Below are 21,552 nucleotides of genomic sequence, written 5' to 3'. Positions count from 1 at the left end.
TTATCACTGTAGGCGTTTAATGGTTCAGTAATTAGGAGTCTCTCAAAGTAATCCTTTATTCATGCTATTATATTTTAACCCATAAAGGAAGCTTTGAAAGGCGCCTTTTGTTATCTAGCAGCCCCGGACCCACATCAAGAAGTAAACAAACAGAAAGTTACTGATCCATTTTACACTCAAAGGAAATTACTCAGTATGTTGTCTCTTCCCAGCAGGTAAGAACAGAAAAAATAATTTATTTCTAAACTAACAAAGTAATTTCTACCATCTTACACCACCATCTTTTTTGGCATTTACATCCACAATAGCAAGATAAATCAGGGCTCAAGCCCCACCTCCAGATAAATAGAAAAATCAGCTGATTTTCACAGGAACTACACAAAACCAAAAGCTAAATAAAACCAACATGGTCTTTGTCGGTCATGACTGTTCTTCTTGCTCATCCTGTCTCTTTATGTGTGAGCTAGTTTTGGCACTGCCCGGGCACACAGCACCCCAGGGGCACAGCCAGCAGCACCGCGGTACCCCAGCCCGAGAGCTCTGCCGGGGCCGGGGGGGGCGGGGGGGGAATCTCTGCCAGGGCAGCAGCAGCGAGAAGCGCTTGGAAGAGATGCACCGCATCAACAGTTGGAAATCTAGCTGAGATTAACCCTTGCAAAAGCCTGCAATGGCTCTGCCTTTACAAGTTACAATTACTAACAATGCAAGTTCCCTTGCACGAAGCTAAGGCTCAAGTGAGAGGAAGGCTGCAAGCCTGTCGTTTAGCCCTGAGGTGGTGCTTCTTCCCACCCCTTCGCCCTCCCGGTGCTCAGAGCTCCTCAGCTAAGCCGGGCCAGGAGGAAGGACTGCGAACCTCCGAGCGCAGACGGTGCCTTCGCAGCCTTGCAGGATGGCTCCACCGTGTGGCCAAAGGGGGGCGCTGCAGCCACGTGGGGACGCAATACAACAAAGCCTGCTTTCTCAGCAGGTGGTCCTCTGCCAGTGACTTAATTTATTCTAGCTTAAAAAAACCCGGAGCGGTTCTTGGACAAAGACCTAGGATTAGCAAGTGAAATACAGCCTTCTTTTTAACCCCTTTGTAACTTCCACACAGAAACGCTGCTTTGTGTTTCAGAACTCCGCTGCTAAGCCTGGAGAAGGAGGAGGGTTGTGGGGCTGTCACACAGTTTATTTGAAATAAAGGTTTAATTGTGGCAAGGTTTCAAGTTTTCATTCATTCAATCACTGTGTCCCTTTTATAGGAGGAGTTTGTTATTTCCATCGGCCCTCTCCATGTCAGTTAGTTACACATTTTCATTTCCAAGCCAAGAAGCTAGAAGTGATAAAATTTTGAGTTAATATTAATGAAATAAAAGTGGTTATCAACTCAAGTAGTTTACCTCCTTTAAAGCCACGGGTGATTTGTTACTTACTCTGTGGTCTATACTCAGAAGCTTTTGAGCTATGTGTGTGGCTTGCAACCATATGGCTACATCGGGGAGCCTTGACACTTACATGCCAGAAATGCTACCTCACTTCCTTCCCCCGGCGCTCCAAACGTAGCTCTCCTTCTTCTACTGTGCTTTCCAGATGCTCTCCCAGCGCTCATAACCTTCCTTTGTTTTACTAGCACATCAACTGTCTTCACCCTGAAGACCTCTTCCTTTTGGTGCCCATTTGGCTGCGCTGAGCTCATACACGTTTCCCCCCTGGGACCTGCTTCACTGTCGCACCGCCTGGTGGGGCAGCAGTAATTGCCCTTCCCAAGGGTGGCCCACATCAGAAATAAAATACAGAAATGGCACAGTGGTGCGCAGGGTCCAGCTTGGATGGAGTTAACTTGCCTTGCAGCAGCCCATATGGTGCCGTGCTTTGCATTTGTGGCTGGATACCGCTGCTGTGGCTACTTCTGAAGGCTTGCACAGTATCAAAGCTTCCTCTCCAAGCTGCTTCTTCAGGATGTGAGGAGGATCATCTCCAGCCCAAAGGAGGAAGTTTAGCCAGCACAGGAGGCTCCACACGGTGAAGATGGAGGAGGTGAGCAGGCACCGTGTGAGTTGCAGAGGTAGTTGCCCCAGGGCCAGGGGCAGGCGCTGCCCAGGAGCCACCCACGGGCACACCTGCCAGGGACCTGCTGCCACAGCCTAGTCAAGGTCCCAGGGAGGTCTGAGATGTGCCAGCAGTGCCCTGCCAGGGCCACAGCCAGTGGGACAGTGCAGGAGGAGCGTGAAGGGCAGAGCATGGCACAGCAGCCGCTGTCTTGACATAAAGCCCCTGCCAGCCCCAAGGTCCAGCTCTACCTGCCTCAGCTCCCCCCACAGCCCTGCTCACCTCCCTTGTCTGGGCCACGTGGAGTCTCCTGCCCCAGCAAAACTTCATCCTTTGGACTTTGCTACAAGGCAGTGGACCCAGTAAAAGTGCAAAGTCTTCCCCTACCCACCCCCTACCTTCAGATTAAAGCAGGTAATCACATGAGAGAACGGAGTTTTTACTGAGTCCATGTGTGAAGATAGTTTTACCACTTACATAAAAGTTTAGATTTCAAGAAAATAAACTTCTGTAGTTTAGCTAATGAAAGGGAGCTATTTGACAAAGCTTCTTGCAGGCTCAAATGTGATTAATTTACTGCAAAGCAACAAGGCTCAGCTTAGACCAAAAAGGTCTCAGATAGGTCTTGCTATGTAACATTTGTAACAAGCTAAAAACGTACACCGAGAGTGATCACAGCTCAGATGACTAAGTGTTAATTGCTTAATGACAGTAAATCGACCAGGGCAGTAAATAGCCTTTTTGATTATCAGGAGATCACAGGATAATACAGTTGGGCAAGGTAATTCAATAGGTCAGACCAGGTTGCCAAGGGCTGGACTCAAGAACAAAACCAAACAAGCAAAGAGATACAAACCTTCAAATTTTTTACTGTACTTCCAGTTTTACACAGTAACATACCCTGTGGCTGTGTAACAGTCACATTCTTCAGTGACAAAATATAAAATAACAGCGTACAAAAATAAGCACTTTAACTGCTTTAATTCTGCTTACCACATAAGCGAGAGCAGGCATTATAACCCTCACTGGCTTTTACGCCAGACTGTTGCTTCCACAGATAAGCACTATGATGTGCCAAAGCCTGAAGCCTGACATCTGCTGCCAGACTGCAGCGAGCTCCCCAGGGCTCCCAGTGAGTTCACTGGGGCCAGCACAGGTGCAGCAGTTCTGCCATTTCTGGCACACAGCAGGACCAGACCTAACAGCACATCCTCCCTCCCCATTCCCCTGTTCCCCACTACAAAGGCTGGCTGCATAGAGACAGATGCAATCCACGTTTAGAGGACCCTCTTCAGATTTGATCTCACTAGTCATCCCAAACCCAACAGCAAAGAAGGATTTTCTGAGCACTGCAAGATCAATTCATAACTGATTATGCAGCACCAGGCAGGATTCATCATGCAGTATATTTTTCCTCCCCCTGTTTTTTTGCTTTGTGGTAGTGGTTGTAATCATTATACAGATCCTTAAAGACCTCCCTTACACCTGCTGGTAGCGATGCATTTAAGAACTTGACGTCGCGTTCAATGCAGAGGTCAAGGATGTGATATATCCCTTCTGTGAGATGTTTCTTCACAGCCGGGTGCAAAGTCACCTAGGAGAAGAACAAAACCGCATTAAACTTAAAACAAAAAGGCAAGAAAATACCCCTTTAACAGTCAGTATACATTAAATGCTGACAACATGATATCCAGTGCATCAGACCACCTGGAACAGCCCATTAGATAAAATCCAATATTTTGACTCAAGCAGTATTTTCCTGATTTTTGCAAACGTGTTTTGCAGAACAAGCATGCCCCTTGCAATAAAATCCGCAAGAGGGCTGCTATACACATTGCTGTGGAGGCAAAGACACTGATCATCTCGGAATCACAAGAGAACTCCTCAGCAGAAAAACTACAATTAAAGAAACCTAAAATACTTGCCCTGGATTACACGTTTCAGTTAATTCTGCATGCCGTATGCTACTGAGTCTCAGTTTCAAATGAGCACTTCCTTTAGGCTATCCTGTAATTTACACTGGGTAGTCAATCAATTTTAACTTACCACTTAACAACTTGATACTTACCTAACAGTTTGTATCCAAAGACTTTATAAGTATAAGCCTTAATAAAAGAAGCTTTCAAAAAGCTCAGGAGATGTGCACTTCCTTGATCTGTTTCAAGACCAGGAATCGGGCACCTTGCCTGAAGTCATGCAGAAAGTTGAAGAAATACCACAAATGACTCGGGACTCAGTGCCCTGCTCCTGCCATTACCCTGCTCAACCCCACAACCAGCAGAACCGCCACTACAGCCAGGAGTATCAGCACTGACTCTGGAGTCCTCAGGTGCTCCAGGCTAACTGAAATTTCTCCTATGCTCACAAATCACTTCCTAAGTACTTCGCTGCCTGAGGCGGTGCAGGCCTCTGGCATAATCACATTATTTTTGCCACAGAACCATGTCTTGTCTTTGCTGCATCCCCAAATGAGCTTTATGCCTCCAAACCTAAGCTTCTGCACTCCAGGCCTAATGAAAATTACATAAAAAGCTGTCATTAAAATTCAGACTTCTTTCTTCCTGAGGCAACTAATAAACTTTCGGCTAATGAAGTGCACTCCTAATCACTGTGACAGGCTCCTGCTCTTTCTCTGCCCTAAACATAAAACAGCTAATATATTTTATTAGACCTGCTAACATAGCTGGGAAAAACATACAGTGGGTATTAAGGCACATAAGACTTTCTGTGACCCTGAAGAGTTTGCATATCCAAAAGGTGGTCATGTTTTCCCCCTCTATGTCAGTTATCTATTGGCTGATTTATAACAGATGCTATTTCTCCCTGCACCATGCACCAAAGTAACAGACCGGGTTCAGCATCACAACTCCCAGTGAATGCACTGGGCTGGGCTCTCCCTTCCTAGGGCAGAGAAATGACTGCAGAGAACAAGGGTGGGAAAACCCACAGCTATTAACAAGATGGACCAGATGTCCCACTTGGGATAAGCAGATACCTCAGAGCTGCAGTTAATGGAACTGCATCCCTCACATCACAAATTAATCTGGACCCGTGCCTTATTTGGGTCATTCTTGCTTTGCAGTGCAGTTTCCTATAAACAACCTCCAATAACACTATGGGAAGCACAACCAAAGATTTAAACAACTGCCACTACTGGCTGGCAGTTAATTATGCTTTTAAGTGTTTTATGGTCTATATAGTTAGCACAACCAATTTGTCAAGCATTACAGAGCTCTTGATGTGAGACATTAAATGTGTGAAGAGGTATTTCACTATGCTGAATTAAGCAACAGCTCATAGACAACAGGGGAAAAGCACTGTCAACAGCATGAAAGAGGCTATAGATGCCACCCACTCCAACAAGGAATCTTTCTAGATTAACACAAAATAATTCACAAGGATAATTAATTTCCTGGTATAAAGAGGAAGCACTGAGGGGACTGTTACACAGCTACTTTAGGAGTAAGTGACTGTTTGGGCCAGTAGCTTTCACCAGTTTTGGTCTGCAGACCTTAAAAGGGTTCCAGGAAGTGTGCAGATGCCCATACACAGACTTAAATCTACCAACATGTTTTTCTGTTACCTTTGATGGACCTCCAGGGTCTTCAGATCACAGGCTGAAAGCCACTGATCTGGAGTCTGAAGTGATGAACGGTTAAAGGAGTTTCTCTCTCCCTCTGCAGAGCAACATGAAAGACGTGTACGTGCCTCTCAAGACAGGCATGATGAGGCCTCCCCTTCCACCAGTATCCATCAATTCCAACCAGCCTAATGAGCAATAAATCATTGCCTACTTGTGAGCTACCTATTCTGTCAGACAGAAAACGCCTTTGTCACAGCATCTGGTGGCTCACTACACCAATTCCCCTTTCCACACCCAAGGGTTCCATACATACATTACTGACCTGTGGTTTCAGCTATCACACTTTGATTTCCCAGTGCAAGTACGGCACAAAACCTTCCTAGAAGTCTCATGAGACTTTGTCTTGAGGTAAGTGTCCTTTCAACTTTAAAAGGTCATTTGACAATTCAAGTCAGGCTTTCTAACTCACATTCAGTGGTGAACAGATTACAGATTTCAGAGACAGAGCAGCAGTCTTAACAGTAATTCAGTTTACTAAATTACTAAATCCCTAGTATTTGCTGAACTACTATGTTTACTACCTAAACAATAACCAATTTACCAGGAACACTAAAAAACATGGCTAAAAACTCACATATCCCGCTGTTTTGCTCACAAACCTCGGAAAAAAGCCAGGTAATAGAAAAGGCAGCCGAGTTTAAGATCCATAACAACCTTCGTGGTTACTTACATTGGTTACATCATAATCCTTCAGAAACATAGCACCAGTAGGGATATTTTTATAGTAAGAGAGCCTAAAAACAAAGACTAAAATTCCTTTCTGTATTTCAGCCCATGCCCAGACCAGAGTCACAAATAAACCATTTACAGGTAATTGCAACACACGCAGCATTCAAACCCTGGTGAAATCTAAATCCATCAGGCTGAACAGAATGACAATTTGAACTTAGGTCTGGATGTCAGAAGCTACTGACCTGGCTCTGGCATCCCTAATAGCAGGAGCAGTTGTTTCAGTAAGGATCAGAGTATCTTTGGTAAGGGAGAGTTACTGAAAAGCTAATAATTCTCCAGCTTGGTAACATTTTTCCCATTCATTTACTCATTTTGACCAGATTAAAAGATATTTTCCAGGAGAATTTTTCTCCATTGTTTAGCCAGATGGGGCCCTATCTGCTCAGTTTTGGACAACTGAGACTAGCTGGGAGAACCACCTAACACAACAGGCAGGAAAAGCAACACCTGACATGACAGAAAAGCAAAGCAGTTCTGTAAATAGGCATTGCACTGTTTTGCCTTAAAAAGCCCCCACAGCTCACACCTTTAGAAAGTTTTCAGGAGCTGAAGCTGGGTAAGAAAGATTCTCAGGAACTCTTGCTCGAAGTAACAGTGTCTAGATCAAACCTGTATCCCCACGAGGCACAGCAACTTTCATAACTTCACAGATTTTACACAATTTAACACTTTGGAACAGGAATTCCAAAGCCAGCACAATACCATGGCACTTTCAAGATGAATGAGAACATGTTACCTTCTGCAATTCAGTCACATACTGAGCCACAATGAAAGCAGAAAACACAGTGAAGTCCTCCATTTCTGCAGCAATATGAGTATACATCCGTTCCACCAAGTGTGCACACTTCAGTATAACTTCAAACTCATCGGTGTTGCCTAAAACAGAAAAAGATGTGCAGCCTGGCATTTGAGGCTTAAAAACACTAGGAAAAAAACACCAAAGAATCATCACCCAGTCTTCCATGATTCTTGAACTACATGAAGCCAATGCCAGCTTGCCCAATTTATCTTTTCTTATGAAGCCCCAGCTGAAAGGCCCCCAACAACACACCATACGCATCTCTTACAGCGGTTATCTTGTAAGAGCACGCTGATTCCGACTCCTTGTGCACTGCAAGGCAAAAAGTATTTGTTACAGATGTTGAAGTGCTAAAAGCAGCCGCTACTGCTACAGTCCCTTCCATGATTCAGTCCCAGCTAGCACTGTGGAGGAGAGAACAAGGAGACAGGAAAATTATATTCTCTACCTACAGAAAATCAGAAGACATCTCTTAGAAACAGCATAGTAAGAAAGCTTCCTGATGAGATCTATTATGTGGAATACAGCAGCAGAAGCCACATCGCTGGAGATATTTAAAGTGAGGCTGGAGAGATCACCTGAGAATTTACTCAGTAGGCAACGAATGAAGGTAACACAAACAAGGGAGAAGGAAATTCCAGAAACTCTTTTCTTGTAAACTGTTACGAAAATAGAATAATCCTGCATCAACTTGAGGGTGCCACATACCTGTATATTTCCCGTTACCCCTGCCTTACGTAAACGTATTGCAGAAGCAAGCAATAATTCTCAAATTCTCAAAGTTTGGCACCAGTTCAACATACCCTTTTTGTCTATCACTGAGCCTTTGTTAGTATATTCCTCCATGACACACACATACACTTACACTTGCCCGCAGCTGTGGGCAACATATCAACCGAGATAAATCTGAACATGGCATAATCTGTAGGACATCAGTGGAAAGCCGGGATACCAGTTGACTTCATGGCCTGCAACTGATTGTCTCAATAAGTCACTGCTATTAATGACAGGATATTTGTGTCCTGACCAGCATAAAGCACAGGATGATTACCTTCATCACTGTGAACATCTTTGACTTGGCTACTTCAACAATGCAAATTCTTTAATAACTTCCAGTGAAGTCTTATTTTTTTTCTTCCTTTTGAGATATTTAACCACCCTAATTCCAAATCCTTGACTATACAGATATATCAGCTAATCCCAATTGATACTTCAGATATGTGTAATGTTCTGGCTTTAAGCCTAATATAGAATGGTGACAATTCAGGTCTGTAGTAAACTTAGTTCCAGCCTCGAGAAGCTCGATTTAGTACAATCAGTTTGGGGCTAGAACTCTGGCATATTAGCATGGACCACCAGACTTCACAGCCACCGTGCTTTCAGGCACCGGGGGTTGATAGGAAGAGCAGAACCTGGGCACAGCAAGCCTTACTGACTCCTGTAAGTTCTCCTGTGGCGAACACCTTACTCACCTAAAGCAGTGCTGTCTGCATGCAGCTCCACAGGAGCCCCAGTTATCTTCGTAAGCCCACGGACACTAAAAAGCTCATCCTCGGTTTTACATAAAGGACAGACAGGGCTACAGGACTGACTGTTTCAATGCCACAGCTAGCGTTTGAGGACTTTGCTTCTGGTGTCAGACCGCCCATTTCTGCACCTCCTCTTGCAAAGTATACAAAATTCCAGTGTGTGTGTATATATAATGCAAAAGTGGAAAAGATCCGGTACCTCTGTCTCCTTTCTGACGTCCTTCATGCATGACAGAAACAACCAGACGATGGAAACTGTTCAGAAAAGACGGTGCTGCTTTCAACAGCACCTGCAAAGACATGAAGTAAAAACATCTGAGATGATATAGTAAAGGGAGTAGAGAGGGCAGAGGTACACCACCCCACAGGCTGAGGGAGATCAATTCCTGTGAAGGGAACTATATGGTCTATAGAGCTGTCAGGAGCAGAGACTCTCTTCATTGTGCTCCCATACAGTATCTAGAACATGAAAATCCTGAGGCAGGGCTGCAGTCCTGGCCATATTCAAATACAAATAACAAATAAGCATATTAAAGTTACTTCATCTCTCCGAAGCAGCATTTGATTTAGTACCCTAACGTCTAGGAAATTTGTTCTTGCTGGTAGAGAACCTGTGTAGCCAGAATGATTCACAGAACACAGGGTCCAATAACACCACAGATCACTGTGTGAAAACAGCCTGGATAGGCAGCTTTCTACCACCAGGGTTTTCGTAAGGGCATTTTAGCAATGTGTACTGCCTTGCTTTTAGAATTTGCCATTTCCCCATCTTTAGCTTCACCCTCAGTTCTAATACAAATGCATGAGGCCCCTTTCCTTTTTTTCTTCCACCTCTGCCTACATATTCCATGTAGGAGTATCACCAGCCCCCTGCAAGTGCTGGCACATCTTCACTTTCCCACGCCAGAAGGCTGACAAGAACACCAGGATGGTACAACGTTTGAAGGTCACCAACTTCTAACACATCTAAGGCCTGCTTTCTAAGGATTGCAGAATCTTGATCTCCAGTGAGAATGAGCTCCTAGAGCCTGCGACATTAGTGCTTCTAGAAATCAATCATAAAAATAGGGAAAGTCTTATTCTAATCTGGCATCAGATGTTGATAAGCAATCTGCTGCCAAAGAACAATGCAGGCAATAAAACAAAGCAGAAAAGCAACTGAAATTATGTGATTTTGAGATTCCCAGCCTTCTAAATGACAAACAGTACAAAGCATTTTCATACTATCAGGACAAATTCTTTCAAAGCCACTATTCAAAGAAAAATAAAAATCTCATCACGGCCTCTATGTTCGTTCTTTCCACCTTTTTCCCCTCCTCCCACTCCCTCACAGATGTACCTTTGGATGACACTGCACAATAGAGAAGAGCACTTCATGGACTCCCAGGAAGACACCACGATAGTCTTCTGTCTTCAGATGATCCAAAGGGACTGTCAGGAGAATGCTGAATGACAGTGCCACATGGTGTGGATTTAAGAGAATCCCTTCTCCTTGCCTTAGCAGTGCTGCTGCAGTCTCTAGAATAGGTATAACTATGGTGGAAACCAGTGACTGGTCCTGACAGGCCTCTTTGGTTTGCATCTACAAGGATACAGGAAACAGATAACGAGGAGTGCATTAGCCACCTATCACTACCATTTGCACACCAGAGAACCATAATGCTCTGACTTGAGTCAGTGGAACTAGACTGCTGCAAGCTGGACTGACAGGGAGACTCCTGCATTTTTGCCATTTTTGTGAAACGGCATCCTGGGCAAGGATGCACATGATGCCCTTCAAGAAAGCATTGCTGTGAGCGTGGAATTGTAATACTTTCCAGTCCCCTGACAACCACCACCTCTTTGCACCCTCTCACATGGATGCACGGATGCAGTTCTCTTCTTTACAAGCATGCAAACCAAACAAAAAAAGGCATAAATTGCATGCTCATGGTTCCCAGGCACTGCAGAGCCAACCTCTGACAAATGCGGGTCTACAGACACCATCACTATCAGAGAAGAAAAAACTGCATCACTAGGTTTGTATGCTGTACAAATGAGGGACAGGAAACATGGGTTTCATAACTTTAAGTTAAGCTTCCCATTCATAATTCAGTGAATCTATATTATTATTTCCTTAATACAAGCACTTTTTTTGTTTTGTTTTGCTGCTGTTGGCTTCTGCTATGACACGTGGCTGACAGTTACCTTCTCCTTTGGACAGGAGGAAGGACAAGAGATTTAGACTCTCTTCGCTGCAGCCCAAGCAGTTTCTCACAAGCTCCAGATTACAAGGTGCAGTCCCAGAAAATTACTGATAATAAGAAATGGACAACCTACGCACTGCACTCACAGATTTACTTGAGGAAGGAGGGGAGAGAGGGTCTAGACAAAAAAGCACAGGTGGATGTGGTATGGCTTTGTCTAATATCCACCCCTTTTTTGTTTCTGTATGCCTCTGTGCATGTTAGATGTAAACAACTGCAGACTCCAACAAATAAAATGGATAGGTAATGAAGTTACAATAAAGAGATACTTACAGCTAAAGCTGTGATTATCTGTGGGCTGGCAAACCAGAAAGCTTTTTCTTTGTCTCCGCTTAATGGGCAGCTGAGCAACAATTTGGTTAGCGTAACAGCTGACAATACTTCCTGCAGAAAGCAAATTGATGATCAGTCGTGGGTACAAGATGCACTGGCTGCTTTCAAGTACAGAAGAGCTCTTTCAAGGGCAGTGGCAGTTTTGAGCATTACCAGAGCCTTGACACATGAAAGTCCTCCCACCAACGCATCTCTTTGGAAGCTGTGAAGTAAGCAGCAGCTCAGCAAAACTCAATATGCTGAACAGCACTGGCCCAAATGTACTGCATGCTATATTTATTTCACAAGCAACTTACTGTACAGAAAGGCTTACGTGATTTTTAAGAAAGGAAAGCCTTTTCCTTCAACTGCCACTAGATAACAGAGGGAAGCAATGAGAATACAAGGACAGCAGTATACTATATGCTAAGAATGCTGCATTTGGCAGCAGTTTTTTTCTTACTTGCTGGCTGTTATGAGAGGTTGATAAAAGAAATACATTACAAGCTATTCTAGCTATTCTTAGGTGGCAGGAATTATATGCACAGTACAAGAACTCCAGACACACTTTCAAAAAGATGTATCTAGAATTCATGCAGTACATTCTTGTCTATTTCTGACAAATAAGACAGAGCCAGATAAACCCCCAAGTTCAATCCAAGTTCCATTCTCATGTCACTGAGCTTTTTATGGAGGTACAGCTGGCTTTTTTGCCAGAAGTGTTCCATATGTCACCGCTGCTGCTTAAGCTGCTCAGGAGAAAGGCTCAGTATTTAAAAGGCTACTGAATGGTACCTGGTTATTACAGAGTATATCTTTATAGAGACAAATATCAAAAGCACAGGTGCAGTTTTGATTTTATGTAAAAATGCCAGCATTTCTAAAAGTCCCTTTAACACTTTAAGAGCAGCCACAGACAAACAGTGGTTAAACTCACTGACTGCTAGTATCTGTCATGCAAGAGCTCTGATAAGCAAGTAGAAAAATAATTGTAGCATGGCCTGTAACATCACAGCTGTGTGGTTTCTGTTAATAATACATGGAATTAAGACTGCTGAGTCCTTAAACGGGACAGAAAGTTTTTCCAGTAGGTTTCCATGATCTTTCCACCTCTCTTAATTTATATCCAGAACATATATACCTCAGCGTGGTTACCAAGCCCTTAAACACGTAAATTAATTTGACTTGACCGCTGAACATAAAGCAGGAAGAGGAAAAAAATATTTATCAGATGTTATTCAGACAACAAAATTTTATCAAGATCCAGGAAACTGAAGAAGGAAGTTGACTAAACTAAGCTCATGCCTTACTTTAGCTTTCTGTTGCCAAACATTCCTCATTTCAAGTCCCTGTAGCACCAGCCTCATTATGGTATAAAACTCCTCAGCCGAGCAGTTTCCCAGCAGCTGGACAAGCACCTCTGTCAGCTCTATCTGCATACTTTGGATCATCTGGGTTGTGATTGCAGGACCTACGTAGTCAAGAGACAGCAGCATGTATTAATCAATTCCCAACACAAGGACTTCAACAGGTAAGAACAGGGTGAACTGAACCTTAAAACAGCTCTGCAGGTACCTTTTTAATACACAAATGCATAGAGGGCCCCATGATTTCCCTTTACCTCCCTCCCTACTAGTGCAATGGATTGCTGTTCTCAAGTATTTCCTACCCTAGGGTTCACAGAGCAGTCATTATACCAATAAAAAGCCTTTACCAGCACGGAAACACTACAATAAAGCGTGTGCCCAAGCCAAGGGAGGAGGCTAAACAGCCCACAAGGCTTTACGACAAATGCTGGCCACAGAGCCATCACAAGTCACAAAAGCATTAGGCTGAGAAAGTTTAGGTCTCTACTGATCATAATTCACACTCCCCACTCACTCCATTATTACTACGTAGGGAGTCCTAGACTAACTTGTATCTTAATTGATTCCGATGGCTTGTTTCTTAGTTCCACAAGTATCCACAGGATCTGTGGCAATGCCAAAAGTCTTCTTCAACAGGAATTCATATTTCACCTCACTGAATACTTTACTTATTCATCAGAAATTCTTACAGCATTTTACAGTGATTAATTATGTCTCCAGGCAAAAGCACTTTACCAATCTTACAACAGTGAAGTGAGGCACAGGATGAGGGAGAGAAAACTCAGGAGAAAAATCACAGCAATTGACACATCCTTATGGTCCCTAGTTCTAATGCGAAATCCCTGCTCTCAGTGCCCTTACTGAACCCCTAGATCAAACTCAACTTTTCAAATTCAAGATCAGATTTTCCATGGAGAGCTGTGCTCTGTTCTTAGCTACCTAATGCCAGTAAAAACATCTGAGATCATGATTGTGGTTCATTTGAGCAATAGCCTCTGAAGTGGAGAGCGCACACCCCAGGGTCTGCACAAGACAAGCCACTGGGGTGTGGGAATTGTAAAGAAAATATCTTTAATAAATAAAATAAAATGTAAAAATGTTTATTTCATCTTCATCTCATGCTTGTTAAACTTTTGTGTATGCTTTGTAAAGTACATAGCATACCAGTAGAGTAGCACATGCATATAAATAAACATATATTGAGGCTGCATGCTCAATTTATTTATTTTTTTACTGATATGTGTGCACAATCAAAAATGTTTGGAGACTACTGCAGTAGAGCATGTTAGCAGTAAGTTCAATGAATTCCAACTCTTTGAAGAAGTCAAAGAGAACCGTTACATCTGTGCTGCGTTTAGTTCCTCTCTCTGAACAAGACAATAAAAAGAAGCCATTAGGTCACACAGCTGGCAAGAACCGTCTTTCCTAGCCCTGGCTCTTTATTTGATGGGGATAATGGGACTGATCTGCCAAATCCCCACAGGGTTTTTCTTCAGAATTTTTTTTAATCAGAATTACAGGTGTTCGGCACGCTTGAGTTAGGTGATTGTCATCATTCTAAAACCTCACCTATCAGATACAAAAACAGATGAGTGTTTTACTGTAAGGTCCTCTGCGATTGTCAGATAAGACACATCCGATCTGACCTGGCACACATCAGCTGCTTCAGCAGTGCCTACTACACCGCCTATATGAGTAGAACATGGCACCTTCAGCCCTACATCCAGAGGAATTACCATGTTCTAGTTACTGTCAAAATGTTCTACAGGGACAAGTAACTCAGGACCTCAACTTTGTTAAGATGTTTGCATCTTCCAGGAGAGGATCGTTACCAAATTAGATGGTGGCTGTGATCCAGGTACCACAACATTGCCTCCTAGAAAATTTTCCTGTTATGCATTTATAAAAGGACAGGCTACTTCTTTAACACAAGTAAACACATAGAGGCTTTTCAAAAAGCTATGTGCCTTTTAACTCGCCTCTGCACTGCAAAATTAGCAAAGGAAGTGGAGAAAGGGAGTTTTCATACCAGAAAGAAGCTTTTTTATAGCAAAAACAACCATGACCGCTGTTTCTTTTCCAGGATACAGCTCTGGCACTGAGCAGAAGATCGTTAGGAACTGCAACGCAGACTGAAGGAACTGTAGATTACCTCCGGCACAGGGCAGCTCTCTCAGTATCTGAGAGTAAAACTTTTGGTACAGTTTAATACGGGGTTGCTCCAAAAACCCACTGGGCTCCTTCTGCCAGCCCTTTTTGACAGCATGGCTCAGATCTGCTTTGAGAAGAGTAGTGACAGATGGTATGAATGCTACAGGCAAAGGCTCGTTTTCAGTGTTACTCTGAAGACCGTCTTCAACAGTTCTGACCATTTGCACAACTACTGGCTCCAACAGAGCAGACAGTACATTCGCAGACTGCAGCTTCTTTTCTGGCAGCTGCTGAAGGTGGAGTGTGACTACGTGACAGAGTGTGGTGAATGCCATGAGCAGTAACTGCCCAGCTGCGGGATTCCAGTTTTTCCAGCCTTTGCTTTTGGCTGCACCACCATCTGACTTGCAGCTTACCAGGAAAGACATGAACTTTTCCAAGTTGAGCCTCACACTTTGCCTTCTTTCAATAATCATCTGAAGAAAGTTTTCCAAAAAGGCTTGGGCTTCCTGGAGATACTGTCCCCAAACAGGAACAGTCAAGACATCAGTGAAGAATTTGCTAGCTGTAAGCTGGGAGGTCATAACAGCCTCAAGAACATCACTGGCGTGAAACACCTTAAAAATACAGCTGGCATTCCTGCCAGCTTGCAAGCACCTCAGGAGGCGGAAGCAGGTACTTAAAAACTTCAGCAGTAACAGCTTGCTGCAAGAGACTCTAGCCCTGGTATTGGCTAGCAGGGACAGGAGCACCAGAAAACACCGGGTACAGTCAGAGGGAAGAAGACTGTCTAGTTTCAGAAGAGAAGCAATTTCTAGCAAACCCAAGCAGCTTTCTAGCTGACTTTCTTTCAGGATGACAGGGCAGCAGCTTTTTGCTAACAGTACTATACACTGGGCAACCTTCTCCAGTGTTTTCCAAGACAAGCTGAACTCATTCTTCTGCAGTTTGTTTTCTGATGGTGCTTCCCACAGATCAACAGATCTGCAGTGAGCCAGCATTTCTTCATGCCAAGGGATATTACCTGCAGACAGCTGTTGAACTGGCTGATCTACTGAATCCTTGGCAGCAGTGGGCAGCACCCTAGCAAACCGACGAATAAGACTGGTCAGAAAAGCACAATGCAGGACCTTCATTTCTGGAAGAAAGGAGCTATGCATCAAACCAAGAGATACCTTCCCAATGCTGATGAAAGACTCCTGGTCTGCGGCAGCTTCCTGATCTTTGGCCAATACTAAGGTCTCTAGAAGCACATTTGCAAGGTACTCTACATCCTTCAGGGACATAAACGGCAACAGGATAGTCAGGTTGGAGATGATGAGGTGCCAGTGTGCTGTGGGGTAAGTAAGATCACTTATTGCGCCGATATCTCCATCCCATGGTTCAGATTCTCCCCTGTTCATGCTGGATCTCCCGGACTCCAGGATGAAAGCTGTAGCATGCTGCAAGGTCTGTAGGTCAGCTTTTGTCTGTATTAAAATCATCTTTATTTTCTGAAGCGTGAGCAGTTCTAAGCAATATTTACTAGTGGAGGCAAAACTATTTGCAAGTTCCATGACTCTCTCCCAGCACTGCTCCTCCACACCAGGGAGTAAAGCTGAAATGCCCCAGTGCCTTGCAGCAGGTTCAGTAACAGCAGCAGCAATTTCAGCTTTTGGAGACACATATTTACTGCAGCTAACACCAAACAAAGTGTCTACCTCAACCCAAGTGTAAACAAGGAGGAGAGCAGAGTCACTGGCCTTTCTTAGCCAAAGGTCTGACTTCTCTTCCTCTCTTCTAGGAGCCTGCAGCAGCTCCATCAGTGGCTGAATTATTCCCTTCTGCATCTTTGCCAGCAGACTCTGAGTGCGAAGGACCACAGGGGAAGGGGTGACATCATCTAGGCTCCTCATGTTGAACAGAAAAGCGTGCAGCACCAAGCTCACCGACAGCAGCTTCAAGGCCATGTCAACTGACCCTTCAACATCAGGAATGATAAAGGTCTGGCATTTCTCCACAAAGAGACACAAAATGTCCAGAATCTGGTTGGGTGGCAGTTCAAGGAGGCACTCATGAAGCTTTACTGTCAGGCCAGCAGAGAAGACAGGCAGTCTCAGCTGATCAGCAGCTGGCTGGCAAATGACTGTCAATACCTCCTCAAAGAGCCGTGGGAATTGTCGCAGCTTGGAGTAAGTCTGAAACATGGTGTTGATGAGAGCCTCCTGGGGTTTCTTCGTGCGTGGCTCAGAGACCTCGGCATCAATCCATGCTGAGGCCACTAAGTCATCCAGGTCTGGCTCTACTATAAGGTGGTTTAATGACATCAAGAGTTTGAGACACCTGAACCAAGCAGGGATGGAAGCTTGGGAGTGCCTCAACAACACCTGTGCTAGCTTGCGGTAAAACCCAAACTGTACCTCCTTGTGCCGGATACGGTCACGGGCAACATTATAGATATCACTGCTAAGCACCAAGTTCAGAAGCTGTTCCAAAGCAAGCAGCTCCGTGCTCCAGTCCGCAGGGGAGAGCATATCCTCCCACACACCCTGCTGTAGGCCAGAGAGCCTGAGACAGCCAAAAAGGCTGCTCAGCATGTGGAAACACACAAGGTGGTTTTCCGCCTTACAGTACGAGTCCAGAAAGAGCTTATATAGCAGGGACACTGAACCAGCCACAGCAGCTCCATGAAGGGCAGGTTCACAAAAGCCACTGCCCAGCTTGGTCTGCACTGTGCTGACTGGTAGCAAAACACTTTTCAAAGCTCCTTTCTTCTTCTCTTGGAGGTTCTGTTCTGGCAGCAGCTCCTCTTTGTAGGATAAGAAAAGCTCAGGCTGGAATAACCCAGCCTGCAGCAAAGTTTCTACTTGGTTTCGGATTTCCCTGCTCAGGTGCTGACGCACATGGTTGTCATCTGCTTGTGTCCAGCTCCTCACAGTTAGCCAGTGTCTCAGGAGCAGACACGGCTGGAGCAAGTGACTTGTCACTTGCCCAAACACACGATTTGGGTTGGTTTGCTGCCTCTGGATCAGGAGGTACTGAGTAAAGGTAAGCTGGAGGACTCTGAACAACTGGGAACCCACAGCATCATCAGAAGCCAGCTGCTGACATGCCAGCTTGGCCAGCTTGCTGAGGAGATCAACCAAGAGCTCACACTTTGCTGTGTAAATGATGGAGAGCGAAGGAGTAGAAAGGATGCCACTGGAGCAACTCAGCACTGTGCCAATGTTTTGCTGTGTTTTTTGAGAACAGGCCTCTGATAACCTTTCGTTTATGACCTGAAGATTGGGGGGGGGGGGGTAGAAAAAAAAAAGAAAGAAAAAAAACCCAGTCAATTTTACATACAAAGACAAAGCTCATCATCATGAACCAACATCACCTTCTGTGAACTTTGGCTGCAAGAAGGAAGCAACAGGGACCTGCCAACAGCTGCTGCCAGGCCTCTCACACTGTTGGTCTCAAACTAGAAGCTCCTTTGGCCAGAACTGCGTCCCTGCATTTGAGGAAGCCCTCATTCAGTACATGTGCTACTGGCAACGGCATAAGACTATCCACACTTGATCCTAATAGTTGATCCTGCAGAAAGGGAATAGGGGTAGATTTCCTCCCTTCTTGAACGATCCCCAAAATTATGCTCCAAACATACATGAACAAACCCCCCCACAACACACATCCAACCTTTGATCCAGGAAGTTTATGTCCCTGACCAAGTATCATCTTTATATTTTAAAAAGAGCCAGTTTCCTTGCTGATATCCGGAACATGAAGGACTGTTCTCCCTCTTCTCTGAGGGATACACAACACTACAGAATTAACGTTTATTTGAACTTGCATTTCCCTTCCTTTTCTCAAACTTGATTTCCCTACCATCTTTTTGTCCCTATTTCCCTATCCCCCTCAAAGGGGTCCTTTGATCCCCTTTTCATTTGCTCCCTTTTCTCATCTCCAGATAATCTTGTCAGCAAACAAATTCAGTAACAATTCACAAATCTGTCTCTATTCCAGGGTTAAAAACCTCATCTGTCTCTTTACACTTTGTAGTGGATTCACCTCCTTAGCTCAAACCCCACCAGACTAAAACAGATCCTTAAATTCTGTCCACTGGACCCCTTGCCACCTCTGCCCTCAGTCTTCAGGGTACCCTGGCCTGTACCTCTCACCGAATCTTCAGCCAGACAGGCTTTCACACCCAGATCACATTTATATTTGGCACACTTTCTGCGTAGCACAAATTCAACCCAACCAAATCTCTGTACTTCACAAGTCAATTTCTGCAGGTAAAGACAGTCCCCTCATGCTTCCTTCTAACAGATCACAACTAAAAGGGTCTTTTTTCCAGTTACTTTGAATGCGTTTGCAGCCATACACCAATTCTGCTATTTCTGTAACGAGGAAGCTGAATAAGAAATTACACTTTCTGGTTCAATCCTAAACTGTAGCTGAAGTCTCCCCCATTCACTTTCAGCTGAGGCTAAAATAACAGTATGATTAAGGTCAATAGTAATTCAGTGCCACCACTGTTTAGAGCCATCATAAGAAGCCACAGGATCTGCTGAACGCCACGTCACAGTGCACAAGTACTCAAGCGAAAGACAGCAATGAGCCCCACAGTGAGGGAAAACCTCTCTCTCCCCAAGACTCCCAGGCAAACCGGCAATACAAAGCAGTAAATAATATAGAAAAGCAACATACAGAACTGAGCTTTTACTTACCCATTGAAATACTTAAACCAGTTCACTCTCTGATACTTCAAAGAAGTTAAAGACAGAGAGGAAGATCACGATTAGAATACTCTGCCATTTTCAGCCTTAGTACTGTACAAATACAAACCGTATTGCAGAACAGAAACAGAGAAGTTTTTAGTAAAGGTCCTAAAAGCCATCTGATAGAATATTACATATCTCATGTAACACTGACACTGTGAGGAAGAGTCGCATACTGTAGAAGATATGCGCTATTATCCAGCATATTACAAAGTATCCCCAGTTTTAGTTACCTGTGCAATTGAAAAACTGAGACCAATTGTCTTCCCACTCTTTAAGAGATCTTGCAGTCTTCTACTATGGATAATGTTGTCTAAATACACCCAGAGTTTCTCAACAACTTCATCCTCCAGTTCATACTTCTTACTGTAGTATGAAACCAACACATGGCTTACCCAATCAAGTAATACCTGTTAACAAAAGGGAAAAGAAGTAATCTTTAATAACCACCATATAACAACAAGACAAAAGTAGTACTTCTTCACAACTACGGCACTCATGATTTGACAGCCGCTCTACATCCAAGCAGAACAAGCTCTGAATAAGCAGAGAATTCCACCCTTGTAGATTTCAATTCCTAAGAGCTTTCATCCTAAATCCAGTATTGGCCCTGTGCTCCTCCGTACCATCCCAAAACAGCTTTCAGGAGTGAACATCCTAAGGCCCTTTCATCAGGGCATAATTCTGACAGTCAATACTGATTAGAAAATGTAGTCTTTTAAAACAAACAATCAGATGGGTTTCACCTTCAGGCAACTGGTATTCCTTTCATATCCTTCTCTTTGTATGTTTAAATTCATTACCTAGAAATTCAGGCCTAGGAATTTAGAAGTGTGCAAACCCGAAAAGGTTGAAACCTACTAATTTAAATCAGTGATTTAAAAATACAATGATCATGTATGGCTAAGTTTAATATTCTGATTTACTGGAATAACCATAACTCAAAACACAAATCTCAGATGGCACAAACCCTAGACTCCATAAAACTACTAGCTAGGAGGAGCAGCACAAGACACCCCTCACTTGGGAAAACATGGAGCAGACCTTCAGGAAAAAAAAGACTTGAGGGGAGAGAGTGGGTTCCAAGCAGAGAACACCAAACCACTTGGAAGCAAGGAGAAGCCTGTGAATCCACAGTGAGTGCACAACAAGTTTAGAACATCAGAAAACACAAACCTAGCTACAGTCAGCTCTCCCACCCTGAAGTTCTTGCTCTTAACTGTGACCAGAAGCACCAAACTTCACAGCGTCCTGTATAAAATATAATAACCAACGCTAACAACAGCTCTGAAGGGAATGGTTCCTCATCTATCTGGGAGACAGAATGCACACACAACCCTCTCCATAAAAAATTACTCTTCCTGCCCCAATACAGATCTTTGTGCTGAAGCTACTTGAAATATGTTACAAAAAAATTTCAAATAACCACACAGAAATCAAGAGCCGCCCACAGTTCCACACCAGAGCTGTATCTGCACTGCTACCCAGGGCCAAAAGCTTAAGCAACTAGATCTGGATTTTGTAAATCAATTCATTCCTCAGCAGCAATTAACTACCGCGACTGTTTTCTTTCGCTATTTACCATTAGAAAATACTTACTTGCTCCTTATTAGGCAGAACGCACTGGTGCGAAACCCACGCAAAGCGGGCGAGTTTGAGTTTGTCCTCCCAAGGAGTCTTGGCGCTTTTCAGCTTCAGGTAAATCCCCGAGTAGATGGCGGCCATGGGGGCCGCGCGTGGGGAAGGCGACGAGGCCCGACTGAAAGAAACGCAGTAGGTCGGACAGGCGGCCCCCGCTCGCGGCCCCCGCAGCCAGACCCCGCACCGCCCCGCACCCACCTCTCCACCACCAGCGCCACCAGCCCCCCCAGCCCCCCTCACCGTGCCCTCAGGCCCCGCCGCCCCTCACCGTCCCGCCGGGCCCGCGCCGCCCGCTGACCTCCGTCCCCGCCAGGCAGCGCCAGCCGATCGCCGATCGCGGGAGGCGGGCTGAGAGGTGCTTC

At 44.5% G+C, this 21,552-nt stretch overlaps 1 protein-coding gene across 7 annotated transcripts; it reads right to left on the bottom strand.

The window, feature by feature from the left end:
• Window positions 1–2,877: 2,877 nt before the first annotated feature.
• On the bottom strand, window positions 2,878–21,550 carry URB2 (URB2 ribosome biogenesis homolog). 7 transcript variants are annotated; one of them, XM_037391590.1, is made up of 10 exons: window positions 21,459–21,550; window positions 21,149–21,308; window positions 19,783–19,959; window positions 14,686–18,064; window positions 12,600–12,760; window positions 11,251–11,361; window positions 10,071–10,313; window positions 8,931–9,021; window positions 7,140–7,279; window positions 2,878–3,622 (listed from the first exon to the last, which is right to left on the bottom strand). In XM_037391590.1, the coding sequence occupies exons 2-10, from the start codon at window positions 21,272–21,274 to the stop codon at window positions 3,425–3,427; spliced, it is 4,626 nt and encodes a 1,541-aa protein (XP_037247487.1). In that variant the 5' UTR covers window positions 21,275–21,308; window positions 21,459–21,550; the 3' UTR covers window positions 2,878–3,424. The 7 variants fall into 7 exon arrangements, with proteins under 7 accessions (XP_037247487.1, XP_037247488.1, XP_037247490.1 ...); XM_037391591.1 differs by having other exon boundaries at window positions 21,454–21,524; XM_037391593.1 differs by having other exon boundaries at window positions 21,489–21,509.
• Between the last annotated feature and the right edge of the window lie 2 nt (window positions 21,551–21,552).

Source organism: Falco rusticolus, chromosome 6 (genome assembly GCF_015220075.1).
Source record: "Falco rusticolus isolate bFalRus1 chromosome 6, bFalRus1.pri, whole genome shotgun sequence".
In the NCBI taxonomy this organism is placed as follows: domain Eukaryota; kingdom Metazoa; phylum Chordata; class Aves; order Falconiformes; family Falconidae; genus Falco; species Falco rusticolus.
This window is presented reverse-complemented; position numbering and strand designations above follow the sequence as displayed.

Coding starts and splice junctions, on each gene's coding strand:
- URB2 (XM_037391590.1), bottom strand. CDS start 21,274: ATGGCCGCCATCTACTCGGGGATTTACCTGAAGCTGAAAAGCGCCAAG. Junction 9,022..10,070: donor TTGTGCAGTGTCATCCAAAG/GTACATCTGTGA, acceptor ATGTCTTTGCAG/GTGCTGTTGAAAGCAGCACC. Junction 3,623..7,139: donor ATGTGACTGAATTGCAGAAG/GTAACATGTTCT, acceptor TTCTTCTCCTAG/GTGACTTTGCACCCGGCTGT.